General features: G+C 41.8%; 2 protein-coding genes across 2 annotated transcripts; both read right to left on the reverse strand.

Annotated features, from left to right (window-relative positions):
• Positions 1-68: 68 nt before the first annotated feature.
• Positions 69-10,889, reverse strand: slc30a5 (solute carrier family 30 member 5). The gene is made up of 16 exons (XM_080509995.1): positions 10,476-10,889; positions 9,992-10,114; positions 9,817-9,883; positions 8,235-8,320; positions 8,058-8,145; positions 7,532-7,619; positions 7,321-7,397; positions 6,382-6,552; positions 6,008-6,296; positions 5,729-5,937; positions 3,932-4,089; positions 3,731-3,860; positions 1,943-2,237; positions 1,641-1,867; positions 690-818; positions 69-365 (listed from the first exon to the last, which is right to left on the reverse strand). The coding sequence occupies exons 1-16, from the start codon at positions 10,544-10,546 to the stop codon at positions 195-197; spliced, it is 2,379 nt and encodes a 792-aa protein (XP_080366121.1). The 5' UTR covers positions 10,547-10,889; the 3' UTR covers positions 69-194.
• A 1,554-nt stretch (positions 10,890-12,443) lies between these two features.
• On the reverse strand, positions 12,444-19,860 carry LOC308140300 (annexin A1-like). Its single transcript, XM_080509997.1, has 12 exons — positions 19,785-19,860; positions 19,608-19,696; positions 19,374-19,479; positions 18,211-18,305; positions 17,113-17,226; positions 16,214-16,304; positions 15,987-16,123; positions 15,566-15,659; positions 14,568-14,666; positions 13,511-13,569; positions 12,695-12,817; positions 12,444-12,613 (listed from the first exon to the last, which is right to left on the reverse strand). The coding sequence occupies exons 2-12, from the start codon at positions 19,665-19,667 to the stop codon at positions 12,557-12,559; spliced, it is 1,035 nt and encodes a 344-aa protein (XP_080366123.1). The 5' UTR covers positions 19,668-19,696; positions 19,785-19,860; the 3' UTR covers positions 12,444-12,556.
• Positions 19,861-20,316: the final 456 nt, after the last annotated feature.

Genomic DNA, 20,316 nt, shown 5'->3' on the forward strand with positions numbered 1-20,316 from the left:
AGCAAATCAAGGTTATTTTTGATCTTTGAAAAGGCTAAAAATCCGGAGAAATTGCAGCCAACAACAAAGACAATATATTCAACTTTATTTCAAACACTTACATACGCTGTACATTTAAATGAAAAAGAAGAAGAAAGAAAACAAAAAAAAAAAACGGATCGTTACAAATGTTGATTTGGTCCCGCTGCAGAGCGTCACATGATGCACGTCCCGTCGTTCAGGTATTTCATAGACTCCATCTGCTGCGTCATGGCCAGGACTTCGTGGAAGCCGGTGCTGAGTCCCGACATGTGCTGGAAGTACGCCTCCTTCTCCACCTGCACCGACAAGTTGTTCACCCCCGCGTCTTTCAGGATGGCCGTCACCTGCGACGTGAGCAGAAATACGGAAATTGTTTCTTTTTTTTTTTTAAAGAGTCGGGATCAAGTCAAAGAATCAAAGAACATTTGAGGTGAAAATGTGTTTTTCCAGTGATGGAAGCCACTGATCAGTGTTAGTGTGTCCATAGGAATGTTTACAGTGTATTGTGTGTGGTTTCAATACAAACACAACCAAACATCACCCACTAGTGGCCCTATATACTAACTACGTCTTTTTCAGTGTTTCTGCCATTTCAGTATAAACGAGGTCCGAGTCGCCCTACAAATAAATCTCATTGTTTGGAGTCTGCCGTGAGCCCCGGAGCCGACCTGCTGTATGATCCTCTGCTCCACCACGTCGGACATGATCTGCAGGTGGATGGTCCCGGCGATCATGTTGGCTGAATGCCTCCAGAAATGAGGATCCCTGTACGACAAAACGCCTTCGATCTTCTCGATCTGAAATAAAGCAAAGTTTGGAAAATTTGTAAAGATTATGTTGAGGCAACTGTCTGTCCATTAAGACAATAAGTACAGTTTATACAGCTTTATTTTAGAACCATTATCAGTGACTCCAAAGAACAAAACACTTCCTTTTTTCCAGACCACAATATAGGTTCAATACACCATGTGGTGGTAAGAAGTTGCGTTACAAGACAAGCCGTAAGTATTATACAGTATAATAACCATCACTAATGTTAAATTGTAAACATCAGGATATACAGCTATTTTATTTAGTCTACAATTAGTTTATTTTCAGAAGAACAATTAATAATAAGTAAGAATTCAATTTCCCTTATTAAACAGACCTATTGCACCATCTGGTGGACAAAAGTGGTATTACAAGACTGGCCATCTGTAGATATATCTAAAAAATTATTCTATCCTGTTTATCAGTTTTCTCACATTTTGATGCTCAAACCGTTTCATATTAATTAGAAATGCTTTGAAACTAAAAGTTGTACAGACATATTTCTTAAAAGACTGTGACTATATTAAAAATCATAACTTTTAGACATGTTTATCACACCTGAACTGAAGTAATTAAAGCTTTTTTGCGATATTGTTTAAAATTTCAGCTTTCAGACATCCAAAAATAGATTAATACATTTTTGTTTAAAGTTTTTTTTTTCTTTTGTTTTCCAAAATGTTTAAAATGCTCGAAATCTCATTTAATATTCTGAAAGATATGACTGATGAAGCAATCTAGTTTTCTGTGCACCCTGGCCGTGCCGCTAAACCGCGTCAGGACTGAAGTGCCCTCGCGTGTCGAGCTCTCACCTTCTCCAGCGCAATGTTCAGGTCCTTCTCGTGTTCTGGGGGAGTCCGCAGGAGGAGGACCTCGCACGCATCCTTCAGCAGGGGGATGACGCTCAGGAAGATGAGCGTGGCGATGAAGAGCGAGCAGATGGGGTCAGCGATGAGCCAGCCGAACTGACGGATGAGGATGGTGGAGATGATGACGCCCACGCTGCCCAGAGTGTCTGCGAGGACGTGGAGGAAAACTCCTGCGGGAGAAGAAGGACGCCCGGTGGGAACGTTGTCCTACGGGCGTCGTCAAGCGCACTGAGGGAGACGCTCACCTCTCATGTTGGCGTTCATGCCTCCGCCTCCTGAGCCGTGGGAGTGTCCGTGGCCGCCGTGTCCGTGAGATCCGTGAGATCCGTGAGATCCGTGAGATCCGTGAGATCCGTGAGATCCGTGAGATCCGTGAGAGTGTCCGTGACCTCCGTGGCCGTGGCCGTGCTCGCTGTGGGAGTGTCCGTGGTGCGAGTGGCCGTGGTCCTGCGGCGAGCAGCTTTTGCCTCCGTGGGAGTGAGCGTGACTGAACGCGCAGATTCCCACCAGGTTGACCAGCAGACCGCCGACGGACACCGGCTGGAGAGCAACGAGAGCCCAAGGTCAGACCTTTTAATGTAACGTGGCGTTGGAAGTAGTTCACAGCCATAACACTAGGGGGCGTGAAGGATCGGTGGAAACCACAGAAAACTGTTTGCTAGTGTATATTTCCCAGGTCTAAAAATTAATTGTCATGAAGATTAGCAGTGAGGTTGCAGATTATACCTTCGGGTGGAAGCCAGCGGACTGTAGGGACTCAAATACTTCTTTCAAGTTCTTCTGGCCGGGAACAATCCCTCAGGTTATCAAAATGAATTCCTAAGTATCGAACTGCTTTGACTCAAATTGATTTTCCTGTCAGTCGTGTTTTAACCGTGTGACTCTTCAGTTCATCGCATCTGATCCTGGTTTAGTTCACCTTGTTCTGCTCTGTGTTTCATGTATCCCACGTTTGACTCTTCACCTTTTGCTGCACAGACTCAGAATAAAAGCCAAGTTCCCAAGCGACCACATGTGCGCGGCAGATGTTTGTAACCGGAGCGAACGCCGCCTGCATCACATTTTTATGTCAATCTGTACGAAGCAAATCCAAAGATTTGTCTGTGAAAACATTAAATGCATTGAATTTTCAAGTGGCGCACCGAGGGCGGCAAACATACGGCCTGCGGGCCCAAATCGGCTGAACAGAGGGTCGAACTGGTCCATTCAAACAAATAAAATGAATAAAATAGACATTCATTGTGATAGCTACATAAACATAAGGGTTATTCCATTGGGCTGCATTGTTTCAGTAAGATTTGTGGATAAAGACCCAACAAAGAGACTTAAAAACTCAAAGAAAATATGTTGCAGGAAGGTGTTTCAGTCAAAGTTACTTAGTTTTTGCGCAATAAATTAATTTAGTATCAAATCCATTCTATTAGGATAAGAAAGTAAAACAACACAGCCTGTAAAGTGCCCGGTTTTTAAAAGAATTCACATCGTTCATAAAAGTTTGAGTGAAAAATGTACCTTTTTTGTTTAGAATGCGCTAAATAAAAGGCAAACTTTTTGACGCTGTCATTTTACTGGTTGGTCTAATGAGAGGAAAACTCCTGATATCAGTCAATAAACCACTTCCTGTATAAACCTTTCAGTGGATCTTATTTGCTTTCTGTAGGTTAGAAATGAAACAAATAAAATGAATGAAATAACCAATTAAGGAAGAAGGTTTTGTGTTTCCTGATGAAACACATGACAAGTTAATGGAAATTGCGTTTTCACTTCTTCTGAATGTCACAGTTGAAAGCGAGGACAGCTAAGTTTTCATTACATACAGAGGGAAAATATAAGACTAAAATCAAAATATAAGAAGTGCAGAAATGTGTCGATCTGATTGAATTCATTACCTTGAAGGTACACAGAGGTGTGAAATCTAAAAACTTGAGAAACGTCACAATGTCCCTCTTCCAACATTTTTAAATGGAGCTCGGCGTGAAGTCAACTTTAGTTTAAAGAAGACGTTCAACCTGCGATGAGAGCGGTTTACTCACCGTCAGCATGTCTGTGTTGATGTTTGGAGGATCCAACAAGCGAGTGACCGACTCCATGAAGACAAAGAAAGCGATGACCATCAGGAACAGGCCGTTGATGAATCCAGAGAGGATTTCAACCCGTCCGTACCTGCAGCAGACCAGGATGTTTTGTTGTTGTTGTTTTCTTTAATCAGCATCAGTCTGGATCTGGAGTCTTACCCATAGGAGAAGATCCGGGTGGCTTTCCAGCGGGTCATGAGGGCAGCGAACAGGCCGAGGACCAGAGCGGAGCAGTCGAACAACATGTGGAAGCCGTCAGAGATCAGACCCAGGCTGTTGGTCCAAACGCCATAAAACAGCTCCACGAAGGTGAAGGCCTGAAAGAAAAACACACAGAGCAAGAAACTCAACGTGAGCCAAGGCCACGCAGCTCAACTTTGACATACTGGAATTATTAGAACAGGAGCTACAAAAACAATGGTTCAGTTCAGTTTCACTCCTTTGAACAGTGAGACGGCAACATGCAAACTCAATAATATTTACAATAAAGAACTAGTAATAGCAAATGATTGCGATGGGAAGTACGGCTCTTTTCAGAGAGTCGGTTCTTTAGACTCACTAAAAAGTAGATTTTCTTTTCTGATACTAATTATTAATTTGTTTACCAAAAATACTGTAAAAGGTTTGTGTAAAAATGATTTCCTAATGCACATATTGTGTATTATACTGCGTTTATTTTCATGTGGGTTGCCATACCCAACGTGGTTGAGAGAACTACTCCAGTACAAAGTATTTGTAGATTTTTAACCGGCAGCTCAGCTGTTTGGTAGAAACACTGGAGTTCTATTATTTACAGTGATGAACTTTGATGAAGTTTAATTTCACTCAAACTCACTGAATCATTTCCACTGGCCAGCTGGGACGTCTGACACAATGTTTTAGTTGTGTCAACCAAACCAGTTTTCAAACTGTTTGTGAGGCATTTTTAATAATATCCTTTTTAAATTCAGCATATATTTAGCAGAATATTTGTTAATCAAGTTTCTTTCTTATCGTGGATTAAACAAACAAGTAATAGAGGTTGATAATGTTTTAACATAGTTTTTTTTTCATGCTTATAAACGGGAACTAATATTTTGCTCCATGTAAACATGAAAAGCTGAAAATTACATTTCATATAAAAGTGTTGATATTTTGCTGTGACACATTATTCAGTTCATAGGGTGAAATGTTGAGTAGGAACAAGCTCAAATAGACCCAATCAGAGATTGGGTCTGAAATATTTTTGAACTGACGAGTATTTACCGTGATTCAATCCAGCCACTAGTGGGTGCTTGGTGCCATTTAAAATAAATTAATAAACCCCAAAATGTAATAGCAGGTCAGTCACATAACAATATTTAGCAAGAATTTAAATGTGATGTTAATATATTATACATTATTTTGGACTGATGATTGGAGAACTAGATTACAGATTGTAGAGAACAGAGCACAGCAATCATATATGAATACCATACGCTGTATATTTATATACGTATGAACAAATAGTTCTTTTAGAACTCATCCCTTCAGTTATATTCAAATTGAAGCAGTTCCAGTTTGAAACAATAAATCACTGACTCACTTTTTGATGTAATAAATGTATTACAATATTAAGGGGAAATTATTTTACCTGCCCCATAATGTAATTTTAAAAGTTGGTCGGTTTTGGGTTCAGAGTTTTGTTACGTTATTGATCAGTTATTACATTTTGGGTTTTAGTACATTATATTTTACAACAATTTGTGTCGTCATTACATATGGGGCTCTAATGGGGCCTAAGAGAGGTTTCATTTGTTTCTGACACGTCAATACAAAATAACCAATTATATAGAAGAAGTGTGATAAACAGTCATGACGACGTCTGAGGTACGACAAGCGTTTTGCTGCTCGCTCATGTGCAATTCCACCTTGTGCCACAAGGTGGTGTACCGAGTGTGTTCTGGCTCAGTTTCAGCAGGACGTCCCGTTACCCACCAGGTTGAGACAGAGGAAGTAGAAGATCTGCCGGGAGTCGTACTCCTCCAGGATCTGCTTCAGGGAGTCTTTGATGAAGCGGGGGAGGGACTGGGAGGTGTGCTGCAGGGCGTCGCCCATGAAGTTGTAGAGAGGCGTCCCTTCGGGGGAGTAGCCCACCAGCGTGCCCTTCTGGCCTTTTCGTGACGGAGACGAGAGGATGCTGGATGCTGATGGGGGGATACATGGTCATGTTTCTGGATTTAAAGAAAAGTATGTCGGGAATCCACGGCGACTCACACATGATGAAGAAGACGGCGCTGACGAGGACTCCGCCGGAGAGCACGTGCTCCGTGCTGAGCTGCTGCGGCGGTTTGCTCATGGAGCGCAGCTGGTCGGTCAGCGGGTGAGTCCAGAAGTTGGCGAGCAGCAGGCCGCTGAGGAAGAGGGAGATGGCGCCGTAGCGGGCGCACCGCGGCATCTCCATCTTTGCGCTGCAGACGGCCTCCACGTAGAACTCCAGGATCATGACGGAGAAGATGATCATCGCGAACGGCAGGATGAGGGAGGACCACGACTCCACTTTGCTCTGCGGGTCAGAGGAGGGAAGATAATGGGCGTGAAAGATTTCTGATCTTTTTTTTTTTTTTTCTGAAGGCGATGTGTGAACTCACTTCTGTGCTGACGGAGAGCACGACGACCCAGGGCAGCAGCACCACGGCCGAGACCAGGCTATCCAGGGCGTAGAGACGCTTGGCTCCTCCGATCTCCACCGATAACTTCCTGGAGACGGTGTGGAAGCCCACCTTCAGACACAGAGAGGCCACCAGCAGAACTACGCCGCCCTGACGGAAACAGAACCAACAAGTTGAAGCGGCCAAATGAACACAGCAGAAGAGTTAGAACACGCGTCTGCAACATTTAGATACAAAAGACACATTTACAGGATTTCCCACCAAATAACGTTTTTTTCCGGAGCCACAAAAAAATGTGAAAACATTAAATGAAGGAAAAACAACCAACCAAAAAAAAAAGCCATACATACATAAAGTGAAGTGACATAGGTACAAATTTCACATCTTTTTAGCTTTTGTCTACAACTTTTTCTTTTTTTATGGATTTTCCATCTTTAACTATTTTATGCATCATGGATATTTTAGCCCTTTCACTGTGTGTTTATGATTAGAGCAGTTTTATGTATACAAGCCCCTCTTTTTCCTTTTTCATATTTTTTCCTTTCTTCTCTCCCTACTTTTTCCCATTTGGATCTTTTTTCCCTATTTAGTTTTTTTTTTTTTCCGATTATTTTTCTTTTTCTTCAAATAAAACAATCTATACCAGCAAATTTAATTGATTTTTTTTAAAAAGCATAAAAAAAAAGTCATTTGACTTATTTTATAATTTTTTAGTAATTCCATCTATTCTGGTTGTTTTGGCTGCTTTATCTAATTTAGCTGTTTTTAACTGAGAGATTACACCATTTTTGACAATCAGTGAGGTATCCAAATAGAATGAAAGCATCACAGAGCTTCTGCAGAGGGGCCATGGATCCACGTGTGACTCCAGACCTGCGGGTTACAGATTCCAGGGTCAAAAGCTCGTGATGGACTTACTTTGTGGTCCGCCACTCCAAGGAACGAAATGGCGGTGTAGAGGAAATGTGTGAGCGCGCTGTCGTGATGTCCTTCAGCTGAGTTCGAGCTGAGTCAAGGCAAACAGATAAATGCCGAAGCCACAGAGCCGCTAACAAACACACTAACACACACACAGAGCAGATGTAACAGCAGATGTAGCTCGCAGCGCCTCCGGAGGCTGGAAGGATACGGTGCTCGGCCATCTTTGCCATGAGATCATCGTTGTCAAACAGGAGGAGGCAGATGACGGCGATGATGAAGAACGCGGCGCCTCTTGTCTGCGGACGAGCAGAAAAGGTTACACACAACATCGATCCCAGGAAACACTTCATCCAATACAAATTCATTTCAAACTGAACACGTATCGATGAGGACATTAAATCTTCACAAGCACCTGAAGCAACAATTCTTCTATTTACGAAGCCTTGGAGGGGATTTAATTAAAATTTGAATTCTAATTTTATAGTTTGCATTTATTAACTTGACCTGATCCTATTAACTGTACCTTTTTTTAAATTACCCTTACTGATATTGTAAATCTCCTCATTATTAATTGGAACGTGTTCAGCGTGTGTGTGCAGACAGGCGTACTCACTATAATCCACCATACGTCTGACAGGGTTTCAGCTGAATTTTCTAAAGTATTCCATGTCTTTTGTTGGTCATTTAAAAGAATTAAACAATCCCAACCAAGTGTGTAAAATGTGGAATCCTACCTTGGCCGGCCCGCCTCCTGAATTAGTGAACAGGACTCCGAGGAGAGCGAGGACGACCACGTCACTGTGCTCGAAAAGCAACAAAGTCCTGTGAAAGACACCGTTTGGAATTAAAACCTGACACACACTGATATAAAGTGTCGCAGCATTTAACTGATAAATCCATAGACGTTTTACCTCAGAGGTCCACACAGAGTGAGACCAAAAAAGCCGAGTAGGGAAATGATGCAGCTGAAAACGGCGTGCTTTAGTAACTTTATCCACTGCAAAGAAACAAAGAAAATAGAAAATGTTCATTATTGCTAAAAACAACAAAAAAAAAAAAAAACAATTGAAAACTGAAATGCACAGAAAGGTCCCGTATTTGATCGTTTCTTGAGCTTGCATCCTTACAAAGTGTGGCCTGAAGCCAGAGGTTTCCAACACGCTTTAGTTCAGAGGCCACAAGCAGCCCAGTTTCATCTCGACTGAGCTGCACTAGTAGAATATTGTCAAAATAACCTGAAATTTAAACTTGTCTATATTTGAGTTACATGTGAAAGCAGCATCACTAATATCTCAGCTCGGGTCTCAGTCTTGTGTTCTCTCTGCAATTCTCTTCATAAATTTGTTTAACTTTTTTTTAATTAATTTTAAATCAATGTTTTCTTGAAAATGTTTACATTTTGCTGGGTGGTTTTGGCGTGCTGGATTGGATCAGAGCCTCTTTCAGGCCGGTTGTGACCCACATATGATCACATTTATGACACTACCTGCATATTTTCAGTTGAGCTTCTGACTGGATGTTGCATCATCGGACCGGGTGTTTCACTGTTGTTAAAGTGAGCTGTCCCTGACCATCTCTCCTAATCAAGGAGAGTTTGGAGGTTCACTCAATTTCACTGACACGTCAGGTTGGAAGTTGGGTCGAGCCGACAGGAAACTGAGGAAGGCTATGCCGCTCATTTCCAAAAATAATTAGATGGATATCGACAGTGATGTGTGTATTCATCTGTATGTTTGCTGACAGTGATTTAACTCCCGTTAACCCTGTCTAGAGATGAAATTCTTGGATTTACCTCTGGACTTTGATGTTTTCCATTCAGGGACTGTTTCTAATTGGCGTGCTAATATTGGATGTGTAGTTTTCCTTGGATTTCTGGGAAAATACAGCTGAGAAAACACAACACTGTGACCTCGTAACTGAAGGGAAAACACCCAACTAAACAGTACTGAGCACAATTCTGACTGGTGTAATATAGCTGAATTTATTAAAGAGGTACAAGGACACATGGAAGTGATGATGAAGCCCCTACAGAGCTCTGATCCTAATATTCAAGTCCGTGAGGACTAACATGATGAGACCGGCGGATCTCAACCAGACGACAAACACACAAGACCTGATCTCAGCATTATGTTATAAAATTAAACTAGAATTAAACCCGACTAACACATAATTTTCCAAAAGCACTCGTCACTCTTCCTTCACATATTTGCAAAGCGTTGTGCTCTGTTCTCTGCCTTTGTGCTCCATAAAACACAGTCGAATTTCCTCATGAATGCCAAGATGTCGTCATCCTCTGCATCACATCAGTTCTTGATAAAGTCAATCAGAATTTTGGGATTGTAATGCTGATCGCACTGCCAGGCTGGATCCATCATGCTGCCTTTCAAGCATCTAAACCTGCTTTATTGCTTCAGAAAACCTAGGAAACTCCCGCAACAACAGCCCTTTAGGGAAATCTGCTGAAACATCAGATCAGAAATCACTGTAACAAACCTGTCTCTTAGAGATGGCTTTTCCAGATGAAAAGGGTTTTTGAAAGAATAGCAGGATAACAGCACTCCTACGGAACAAAAAGATCAGCACATCAACTGGACATGTCATTGGACAAAGATGCAGGATGAGGGGTCTGAAAACATTACATTCACACAATGACGTGAGGTGTGCTTACCCTAATTTTAAAATAAAGATAAACTGAACTATATGGACAGCTTTGAGGATGTCGTATGACTCAAAGATCCCGAGAGCCTTCAGGACCTTCGAGACAAGCAGTAACACGATGTACCTGGTTAACCTGGAAAGACACAAAGCAAGTGTTTCACTTACAGGCAACAATTCCTGACTAATAGCATGCAGTTTCTAGTATCCAGAGAATATATAGCAAAACCTGCATTGATGTTATTGGGAAACGACTTGTGATGAATAAACACCCTGAAGGTGATGTTGATGTATTTATGTTTTGGGGATATGGGACTTCTAATTAACTGTGATCTTTCTCTTCTAAGACCCAGTTTATTGCAGATCAGCCAGTGCTTTGCAGTGTAAAATGAGTCTCTACATCATGACAATGAATAGTGCAACCGTGAACGTGTATCCGATATCTCCTAGTGTGATTTAATTGGTTTAACAACAGGAGGAACATCCCACAGACTCACCTTGAATCTGGCACCTCCACCATGCCCAGCCTGCCTCCTGACAGCACATTGCTGCTGTATTTCTCCTCCATTTCTCCTCAGCGAGCTCTTTCACCGGCATAGAGTTACAACCTGCTGCTCCTGCCTCATCTCCATCCCCACTTATAGCGTTTCTGCCGTGTAAACTGTAAACTTCAAACTACACACAAACAATAATCTGAAGTCATCTCCTCCTGCCTGTTAGCCTGTTAGCTTAGCCACCTCACCAGCCGCTAAATCTGCTTCAAATGAGCTCAAACTCACGAGCTGCGTCCCATTTTTCTCCACGTACAGTGTCCGATAAGCAGCAACAACACTTCTCTACATTGAGTGCCACAGAATTAAAGTAATAAAGTGGAATAAAAGGTGAGTTGCCGGTTTCTGATACTAAAGCCACGACACTTCCGGACACGGTAAACATAACACGTCACCGCGCTGCGCATGCGCAGTGCGCACTGCATTCGTGAGTTGCCAGGTCGGCTGTCCTCGTCTCTGCGTGACGTACAGGGGAGTTGCCAGATCGGACGCGGATTGTTTCCCAGAGGGAAGTTTTAGTTGAGCAGGTTAAAAATACTACACGGTGGTTTGTAAAAAAGTACACGAATAAACATTTTTAGGAAATATTTCAGAGAAATCCTTTTTTGTTGTTTTTAATTCCAGTATAGTATATGGAAAAAAGAAAAAAATGCTGTATGCCACTCATTAATACCTTCAGATACCTAATCATGACCTAATCAAGTATCTCTTCATTACGTTTTTAAGATGAAGTAAAAAAATGATGCATTGTATACGTTAAATATTACATTTATTGAGAAGTGAATATAGTTTGAGGTTTTGAGGGCTCTGAAGGTTGCCCACAAAATAGAATTGGTATTGATGACAAAATAGGAACAAATTTGCAGTTTCAGGGACATAAAATACCACAAAAAAGGCAGGGACGTTACCACAAATCTAAAATAACTCCAACCAGATATCGACCTACATTGACGCAAAGATCATCCCTACAAATACATGAAATGACACCAGAAAGTGCGAAACAACAAAACTAGTTTATTACAATTTAGTGAACCACCCTCATGATGCATCACATTACAGCTTCACCACCAAGGAGGGGTTTAATTTCCATTTGCTGAAGGAAATTCATCCAGTTTAAACATTACGTTTTCAAATCCAGGTTGAGAGGACTTACCGACACTCCAGAACAGACAATATGCAACCATTTTGTCACCGTTAACGGTCTAGCATGAGTCAGGAAATACGTCATTAGCTGAATGCATTTCACATCTTGGTCATCCTGATTTTAACATTTCCATATTATAGTTTTTAAAACTCAATGTGATAAACTGTTGAGTGATCTTGAATAAATTACCTTGGTTTTGCTGCTGTGGAGACACTAATCCATGAACTGATAATCTGATCTCTACACTCACGATGCCTCTGAATGTGGGTTACCAATGCAATCATCTCTTGCATATAGTGGGTCTGTGATATCCTTTAACATTTCTCATGTCCCGTTTGTAGTCTCTTGACCACCTAAAGCAACCTTTTCTGAACCATTGAGGAGTTTCATGCCTGACAATTGTTTTCTTTGACAAGTGGAATTCATTTAATTACCCAAAATTTTTAAAAAATTATCTAACTTTGTCTTTTAATGAAGTTTGATCTCAACAAGTAGTTTTGAGAGTTTCATAGCCAACCAGTCACCACATCATACAGAATGGGTATATTGTATGTACATAACCTGGTTGAATATGACTTATGCAAGACTGTCAGCATTATATTTGAAATCCAACTTATTGAAATCAATGTTGTGTTTGTATAAGCCATCTATGGGCTGGACTGACAATTTGGCACATAAGGGAGCCATAATTACATGAAAGGATAGAGCACTTTAGAATTCCCCAGATTTCAGCACCATGTGCTTTATGAAAAAAAAGTCAGATGCTTCAGTTCTAGTTTCTCAGATAACAGTTTTATTTTAGACCAACACCAGTCCTGATTTTTCTGGATTCAAGAGATTACATGGATTCTGGATGTGTGAGCTTTCCTCCATGTCCACAACCTCAGTGAGGTCCACACAGTCCCAGCAGGACTGCCTGGTAGTGTCCTTTGGTGTCGTTCTGTAAAACACAAACTGGGGTCAAACACAGCTGCCTCAGTCACAGAAAGACAAAATGAGACTATTCCACATGGATCCCCACCAGTATGTCCTCCTGGAGGGATCGGTCGTACATGCTCCTGTATTCCTCCACGATCTTCTTCAGGTCGATCTCGGAGCGGCTCACCAGGATCCTGATCAGAGTGTCCTCACATGTGCCATGACCCTGAGAGCACAGTGGAGTCATCGGTCCCTCAGACTATAAACCGGCCATTTACAAGCAGACACCGTTAGGCTGAACTTCTTAGACAATAGGATTAACATTTTGAGAGAAAAACATGACATTTTCTTTTCAATATTGCTTTGTTTGATGCTTTCCGAATTTTTTTGTTCAACTTGGTACAGGTTCTTGTCATTTCACCCATCTAACAAGTTTTACAAATTTTTTCAGCTTTTTCAATAATTCGTATCATTTTGATGACCTGTGGTAAAGAGCTGCCAGTTTATACGATTCATTTTAACCAGAACAAGTCACACAGAGTCAGAATGGATCCCGAGGCTGCTTCATACTGCAGCAGACACTTTCCTCTCGTGGATAGTTCTGGAAATGCACTCTGCACAGGAGCCAACCAATAAAACTCTTGTCTGCTCCCGACCCTTTATCACAGACATTGTGGACTTCTGTCTGGAGAAAAAGAAAAGTAGTAATTCTGACAATCGGGATTTCCTGTTGATTGCTTAGCCCAATATGTTTTTATTTGGTTTCATATTCTGAATATCCAACCTGTTTTTGCTGTGCATATTTAGATAATAAAATAAAACCTATGCAATCAAAAAACCTCCTCTGTGGGATTTAAAGTTTCTACAGGTTTTGTTTTCCCCTGCAAAAAATTCCCTGCCCTCATACTTTAATACTCACCTTCATGGCCTTGTGAAGCTTCTCAGCAAAGAAAGCAGGCTTGTTCCAGGCACATTTCACTGGACATCAAAAAGAAAGAAATATACAGACACGGTAAGCTCACCATCACAGGACTCCATGAGGACTGCAGATGCTCCGCTTTAAACTGGGATCATCAAAAAAAAAAAAGGCGTGCAGAAAAAGAATGAAGCGCTTTTCTTTATTTGCAGTTACTCCAGTGAGCTGAATCTGTGTGGCTCTTTAATGGCTTCGTCTGCACGCCACATGTTGGAACTGCAAACGGTACCATCTTGTTCCGTCCAGTGTTTACTGGAAGGTCATGTACCGAAACTCATGTGTCAAAGCAAACTGTGGTTCCTGAACGCAACACTGCTCATCAGGTGGCTCAACTAATGGAAAATGAATCTGCAGAGATTGATTTTCCTCATGTTTGTACAGTGTAACCATTTGTTTTGCACATTTAAGCAGCAAGTCAACTCAAGTGAATAAATTCAGATTAACGATCTTGAATAGGAATCAAGAGTCCCACTAATGGGGAAAAACAAACATCTGGCACACTGAACAACTTGAGCTGCAAAATGCATCATGGCCAATTCATTGAGATATTGACATGTACAAAATAAATACCGGGCGCTGAAGGTGAGAGATCACACAGCAGAAATAATACAACTATGAGCAAATACTTTTTGGGGGGGGGGGGGGGGTATCCTTTTAGAAGAGGGCAAAAGAATTGAGCATACCCAACTCCACCAGATATGACTGGGAATTACACCAGTTTTCAAAAGAAATGAATGCCATTGCAAAAAAGCTTTGAAACTAACATGTACGCTGCTCTCACAAAATATTAAGTATTAAAGTTTTAATGCGCTAGATCGTTTAAAACTACTGCCACCACTCAGATTTTATTGGATGGAAGAACCTGCAAAAAAAATCTAGACTGGTGCAATGATGCAGAAGGTTCAGATCTAACCCTCATCAGTTAACCGAGGTATGCAATTTCACTCACTTTAGACTTTTGACAAACTGCAGCACATTTTTTTTGAGGACTTCCACTCACCCAGAGCAAGGAAACAGTCCTGAATGTCTCCGCGCAGCTCCTTCTGCATGAGTTTGGGTAACGAGATGTCCCCCAGGTTGTCTTTGTAAAGCTGGAGAGCTGCAGAACAGAGAAGACAGACATTTATTTTTGGACCTGGAAACAAACGGAAATGGCTCATTGGAGAGCGATTAGGAGTTGCAGCTTTTCATCATTTTGATTTGGCCATATGGTGTGAAGTCGTTGGCACTTTTGCTGAAATGAGCAGAATTTCAGTCCAGGTTTGGAGGCCTTTCTCCTAGTCGTTTACATGTTCCACCTGTGCAAGTATTTGTTTTTCCATTCATGCAATAGAATCCAGTCTCGCGCACAAGGACAAATGTTCCACCCATGGCGGAAAACCAGCAAAGTCCACCACTGTGTGTGTGTGTGTGTGTGTGAGACTGCAAACAGGCTTATCAAGCGGATGAAGGCCAGACAGGATGGCTGAAGACTGAGGTCACTTTCACGCCGTCCTAGTCAGTGGCAGACACAGTAAACTGGCTTCCCGCAGGCCACATTTAGTCAACAGCTGCTTTTGTTACAATTTGTGATAATTTCCGAAAATGAAGGCCAATTCACAAAAAACAATTGGAATTATGCCTGAAAAGTATCCAATGTATACATTTTCATTCATATAAATACAGCCAGTGAGGAAAGTTTTTCTTGAATTAGAACCTTAGAGTCATTATTAAATCGGTTACAATTTGCCCCGTGGTGGAGAGGATTTCATTTTTGTGAGTGCTACGGCAGTCTAGGCTGCCCACCTGATTTATTACCCTTTCTATTATTCCCCTCCCCATACTGGATTCATTCACCACAACCAAAAACAAACAATCTGAGCAGACTGTTGTTCCCACACTGCTGGGTGTGTCCTGCAGGACGAGTGCGGTTCCACCAGTTTGTTCAGAGGCGTGTCCCCTCTGAATCTGATGAGTCAAACCTAACGGCAGAGGCCCGGCTGTGTTTCCAGCACTCACTGCGACGCAGCTGAGGGCCGCTGCGTTGGGTCAGAATCTCGATGAACGTGGCCTCGCAGATGTCTCCAGCTTCCTCGCCTTTTTCAAAGAGAGTCTGCAGGAAAAAAAGAAAAAGAATTTGAAGTTAACTGAGGACTTTGAAAAATGCCCGAGGGAGTCCGACTCATCAAGCCCAGCGATGGACTGAGATATAGCAATAATCAATGGAGATTTTCTTCAGAGATCTTAAGTTGGTCAAAATCCTATCGCAGTGAATGGATTGATGCTTGATAAAAGATTGAATAAGATCATTCATATTTACTGCGTCACCTCCCAAACACGTCAGAAGCAAAGTTATTTGAAAGCGATTACACAATAGATTAATTTCTTCCATGAGGTTCCAGTTTTGGTTGATATGACAGCATTCGAAATTTGACTTCACCTGTGCGTCTTTTCTGGCACGGTCCATGTCCACTTCAGTGTTCTCCTCTTTGTTTGCCTTCAGCAGAGCCAAAAGAGCATCGTGAAAGTCTCCTTCAGTCTCGTCGGCAATGACCTGCTCCAAGTCTGGCCCGTACACTGGAGGGAAGACAAGCGTTAAGTCCAGTCCTCTTTCAGGTGTGGAATCTAATAAAAGAAAAAAGATCAAGAAAAAGCAGAGCAACCAACCTTCTCTGTAGACCCTCTTTATGTCCTGAATCTCTTGGTTTGTTCTGCTCACCAGAATCTCCACCAGGATCTCCTCGTCTGTGCCGAGACGCTGGTGCAACAGAGGAAATATCAGAGGAGAACCTCAAACAAGGATCTTCTTTCTTTTAAGGGATTTGATTAAAAACCAACCTTGGAAAACTAAATAATCATCCTCTAAAACCAGGGGTGCCAAACTAATTTGACATCAGGAGCCACATCACAATTTCATCTTGAGCGAGCCGGACCAGTAAAACAGTGCCTTAACTTTAAGGGTTGTTACTTCAAGCCAATTTCATCAATGTCTACTGGTGCAAAAAAAACCAAAAAACAGTGAAATGTCCACAGAACTTTTCCTATACCTGTTACATTATGTGCATTTTTAGAAACTCCTTGACAGCGTGGCTTTCAAGCAAGTTTGAGAGCAACAAGGTCTCCATTTTTCACTGAAGCATCGCTGATATTCAAGCTCGGGTCTCACCGTTGTTTGCTACTCTGAAGAATTTTTGTAAAAATAAAGTTTTCTTGGAACTTTTTCTTATACGTTTGGTGGTTTGGCGGCTAGATTGGAGCCTCATACGAGCCAGTTTTGGACCACGGGCTTCATGTTTGACACCCCTCTTCTAAACAGGAGATTCGTGCAAAAATAGACTCAAAACATGTGACAAACACATAATCGTGCATATGTGGAATTTTAAATAGTTAAAGTGGACAACAGCCTCACTGGTGATTTAGTAATGGGCCCCACTACCATCCAACAATCGCAATTTCTGCCATTTGGGTTCTAGAATGGTAAAACTGCATTTCCCGCCCACACTTTAACTCAGCTCTCCAAAACCATTGTGAAGGTGGTTCATTCAGGCTGATCAGAAGACAGACACCTTTGTTGCCTTCCTGATCAGGTAAGAGTCGAAAAGAGCCGGCGTCATGAGCAGAGCCAGAGTGACATTCTCCAAATCAGAGCGGAGAGCCCCCTTCAGGTCCGTCTCCAGGTGCTGCAACACACAATGATCAACATGAAACATTTCACACAATTCAAACATAATTTTGTCTTTCAATATGTGGGGTGAGGTTGTGGAACGGATCAGAGGTGGCGCTCAGGCAGTGTCCAACCATGACCCAAAACAAACCGGTTTTCACAAAATACAGGAAGGATGAAAAAAAAAAATCCTTTACAATGTACTTTTACATATTTCTAATCGATACTTTCATATCTCTAGTATATGTCCATATATGTTTAGTATGGTAGTACAAGACTGTTTCTCATGAAGAATGGTCTTCCTTGCAAGCATGACTGCGACGCCAGTCCCTACCACACCCGAACTTCGGCACTGCACATTCCAGCTCACTAAAGACTGCAGTCATAGATTACATCATGTTTAGCATGAAACATGACTTCTGTATGAGCCCCACAGCTCGTTAACATGTCGGAGGGCGGACTTGCGTGATGCACCTGAACACGTCACGCAAAGCTGTCACCTAAGAAGAGCCTTTTAACTTTTGAACTGCACAGCTTATTTGTTTTCGTAAATATATTTCTGAAGACCGCATCTGAGCCGGTCGAGTATACACTTTGGGCAGCTGCACACTTCGCCCATAGCAAAAACCAGCCACCGCTTATGTTTTGGGGTTAAATATACCAAATAATCCTTCCAAATGTGTCAAATCCAATCCCTCAAATCAATAATGCTGAAAATAAGACAAGTCGTCCATTCATCCTTTTCAGTGGCTCCGAGTACCTTTTCTCATGTAAACAGACCCACAATGCAATAAAGTTTAGCATGGTCATATAGTTGCCATGTAAACAGGCCTTGAATGAACTGCAGCTGCCTCGACGTTCACCTCATTTGTCTTGCAAATCTGTGCAGAGTCGCATCTGAATGGCGATAACTAAAAAGTACTACAGCTTTCATTTTGTTAATTTCTTGTCACAGTACACATTTGGCTACATGAGAAATGTCTCAGTGCAAATCACTCACATGTCCGGTGGACGCTTCATAAACTGCTTTAATCTTCTGCCGCTGCTCGTTGTTTCTCTTCACCAGCACTGAAATGATCACATCTTCATCCACGTCTGCAGGGCAGAAGTTTGAAGTTAGCTTTCAAGACACAATCAGGTTATTTTGAAGATGTGCATGTACTGAATTTGATCCATGATAATTAAAGCAGAAAACTAAGGTTTTACTCTGTCCAACTGAACTCTATGTTCATAATCACACCTCGGCTGCAGGAAAGCGTGCAAAGCACAAAACTTATATTTTGAATTAATAGCTTATGTATTTAATGAGAATTTGTACCCATTACAAATCACATTATACAATTAAGAAACTGCACCAAGTACTACAAAACTGTACCAAAAGTGTCACGTAAAATCTAAGATTTGTACCTCATAGGAGTCACCACGATGGATGCAAAATAGTCCTACAAATGAAGAAGTTGAAGACACTGATTGCTTGTAAACAACCAAAACACACCGTGAAGACTATAGTAATTTGTTCAAGGGACCAGAAATACCAACCCTGCAAAGCCTGACCCATGAAATCACTACTAGAAATATGTTTGACAAATATTGATTTGCATTCCAAGATCTTACAAAACACAGCAGACAAGCACAAGAGTTGACAGCATGGGTGTGAAACTAATTTTAATCTCAGGGGCCACATTCAGCCCAATTTCATCTTGAAAAGGGGGCAAGACCAGTAAAACAGTGCCATCACAACATTTAAATTTAAACTTGGGTTTAAATATGAAATTTGATACAGTTTGCTCAAGAAAGGATGGACCTTGCATTACTCACATGGGGTAAAATGACTGCCGACAGTGCTTACATCTTTGTTTGGTTTCCAAGTATCAAACGTAAATGGCTTGGTTGCATTGGGGAAGTGGGAAGTAAACTGGAGCGTTTGAGGCAGTCATCACAGAGGGGGTTATTAGGAACGCATAGCCTTCAAATTGTTTGAGTAAGAAGTATGAAATCTGCTTTATGGCATTTAATTAATACTTGTACTCTGTATTGGCAAGTAGCCAATAGTACCCAGTCTTTACAAACAAGTATGAGTTTGTCCTTAATTTAGTGATCAATTGAAAGATTCAGAGGCTTTAAGTTTACTGAACAAACTAATAAATATGAGCGAGTACAAACCTTTGCTTTTGATGGCACTCTGGAGGACTGAAGAGTCACTGCTGGCATTGAAGTTTGGGTACGGGATGACTGTCCCATAGTACTTCGGTTTGACTTTTCCCTTCACCTAATGGAAAGACACCAGAGACCTTTATCCTGTGGGACTTCAAATCTTCAGAAATCAAAGTGGTTTTATCCAAAGCATTTCTCATTAGAACCAAGTTGATATGCAAATGTGGCTGATTGGATTCTCACTTTGATCGTGTCATCTTCGTCTCTGTCCGGTTTTAGTTTATCCAAGAATCTCCTGAACATCTTCAACTGGTAGATGCGGAGAGCTCAGCCTGGTTAGAGACCAGAGTGCACAAGCACAACAGGCTTGGAGCAGATTTTCATACCTCTGTTGCATTTGAATGTCGAACGAACGCTCACCTGTTCCAAAGACCGTCCTCACACCCGTCTGGAGTTGTCAGACAGCACCTGCAGTGTGGAGCTCACCCGTCAGCCGTCTCCGCCCTGCACAGTCTTTTCAGATCACATTATCTTCAACCAGTACAGGATCAGCCAATCGCCTGCCTCCTCTCAAAGACTGCATTCACACTAGGTGGTAGTCTGCAGAACAGACGTCTGCGACCGGTTTTACAACTCTTCTGTTCAAACGTGTGTCGTTTCTCCATTTACTCAAACACCACATTATTCGACACACACACACACACACTTAAAAACAGTGATAAATGAGGACTCCAGTGCATACATTTAGAGAAAGAAAATACAGACCATGAAGAAAAGCACACTTTTTTTGGCACCGCTGCTCAACAGAACCTGATTAGCCACATTTTTCTCTTCAGGTGACGTTAAAAGCGGCACGGCGCCAATGTTGCGTATCAAAAAGGTTCTTTTTTTTCCAGCAGACAATTTTACTTCACTCAGACCTAAATTATATCAATATTGTAGCCATCATCTG

This window comes from Blennius ocellaris (assembly GCF_963422515.1).
Source record: "Blennius ocellaris genome assembly, chromosome: 15".
NCBI lineage: Eukaryota > Metazoa > Chordata > Actinopteri > Blenniiformes > Blenniidae > Blennius > Blennius ocellaris.

Bases quoted from the DNA above. Each gene is read 5' to 3' on its own strand.
- slc30a5 (XM_080509995.1), bottom strand. From the start codon at position 10,546: ATGGAGGAGAAATACAGCAGCAATGTGCTGTCAGGAGGCAGGCTGGGC. The intron at 7,620-8,057 runs GTAGGATTCCAC...GCTCGTCCGCAG, and splicing joins CAGGAGGCGGGCCGGCCAAG to ACAAGAGGCGCCGCGTTCTT. The intron at 6,553-7,320 runs GTAAGTCCATCA...TGTTTCCGTCAG, and splicing joins TTGGAGTGGCGGACCACAAA to GGCGGCGTAGTTCTGCTGGT.
- LOC308140300 (XM_080509997.1), bottom strand. From the start codon at position 19,667: ATGTTCAGGAGATTCTTGGATAAACTAAAACCGGACAGAGACGAAGAT. The intron at 18,306-19,373 runs GTTTGTACTCGC...TCTGCCCTGCAG, and splicing joins GAGTGCCATCAAAAGCAAAG to ACGTGGATGAAGATGTGATC. The intron at 12,614-12,694 runs GTGGGGATCCAT...TGTGTTTTACAG, and splicing joins CCCTCCAGGAGGACATACTG to AACGACACCAAAGGACACTA.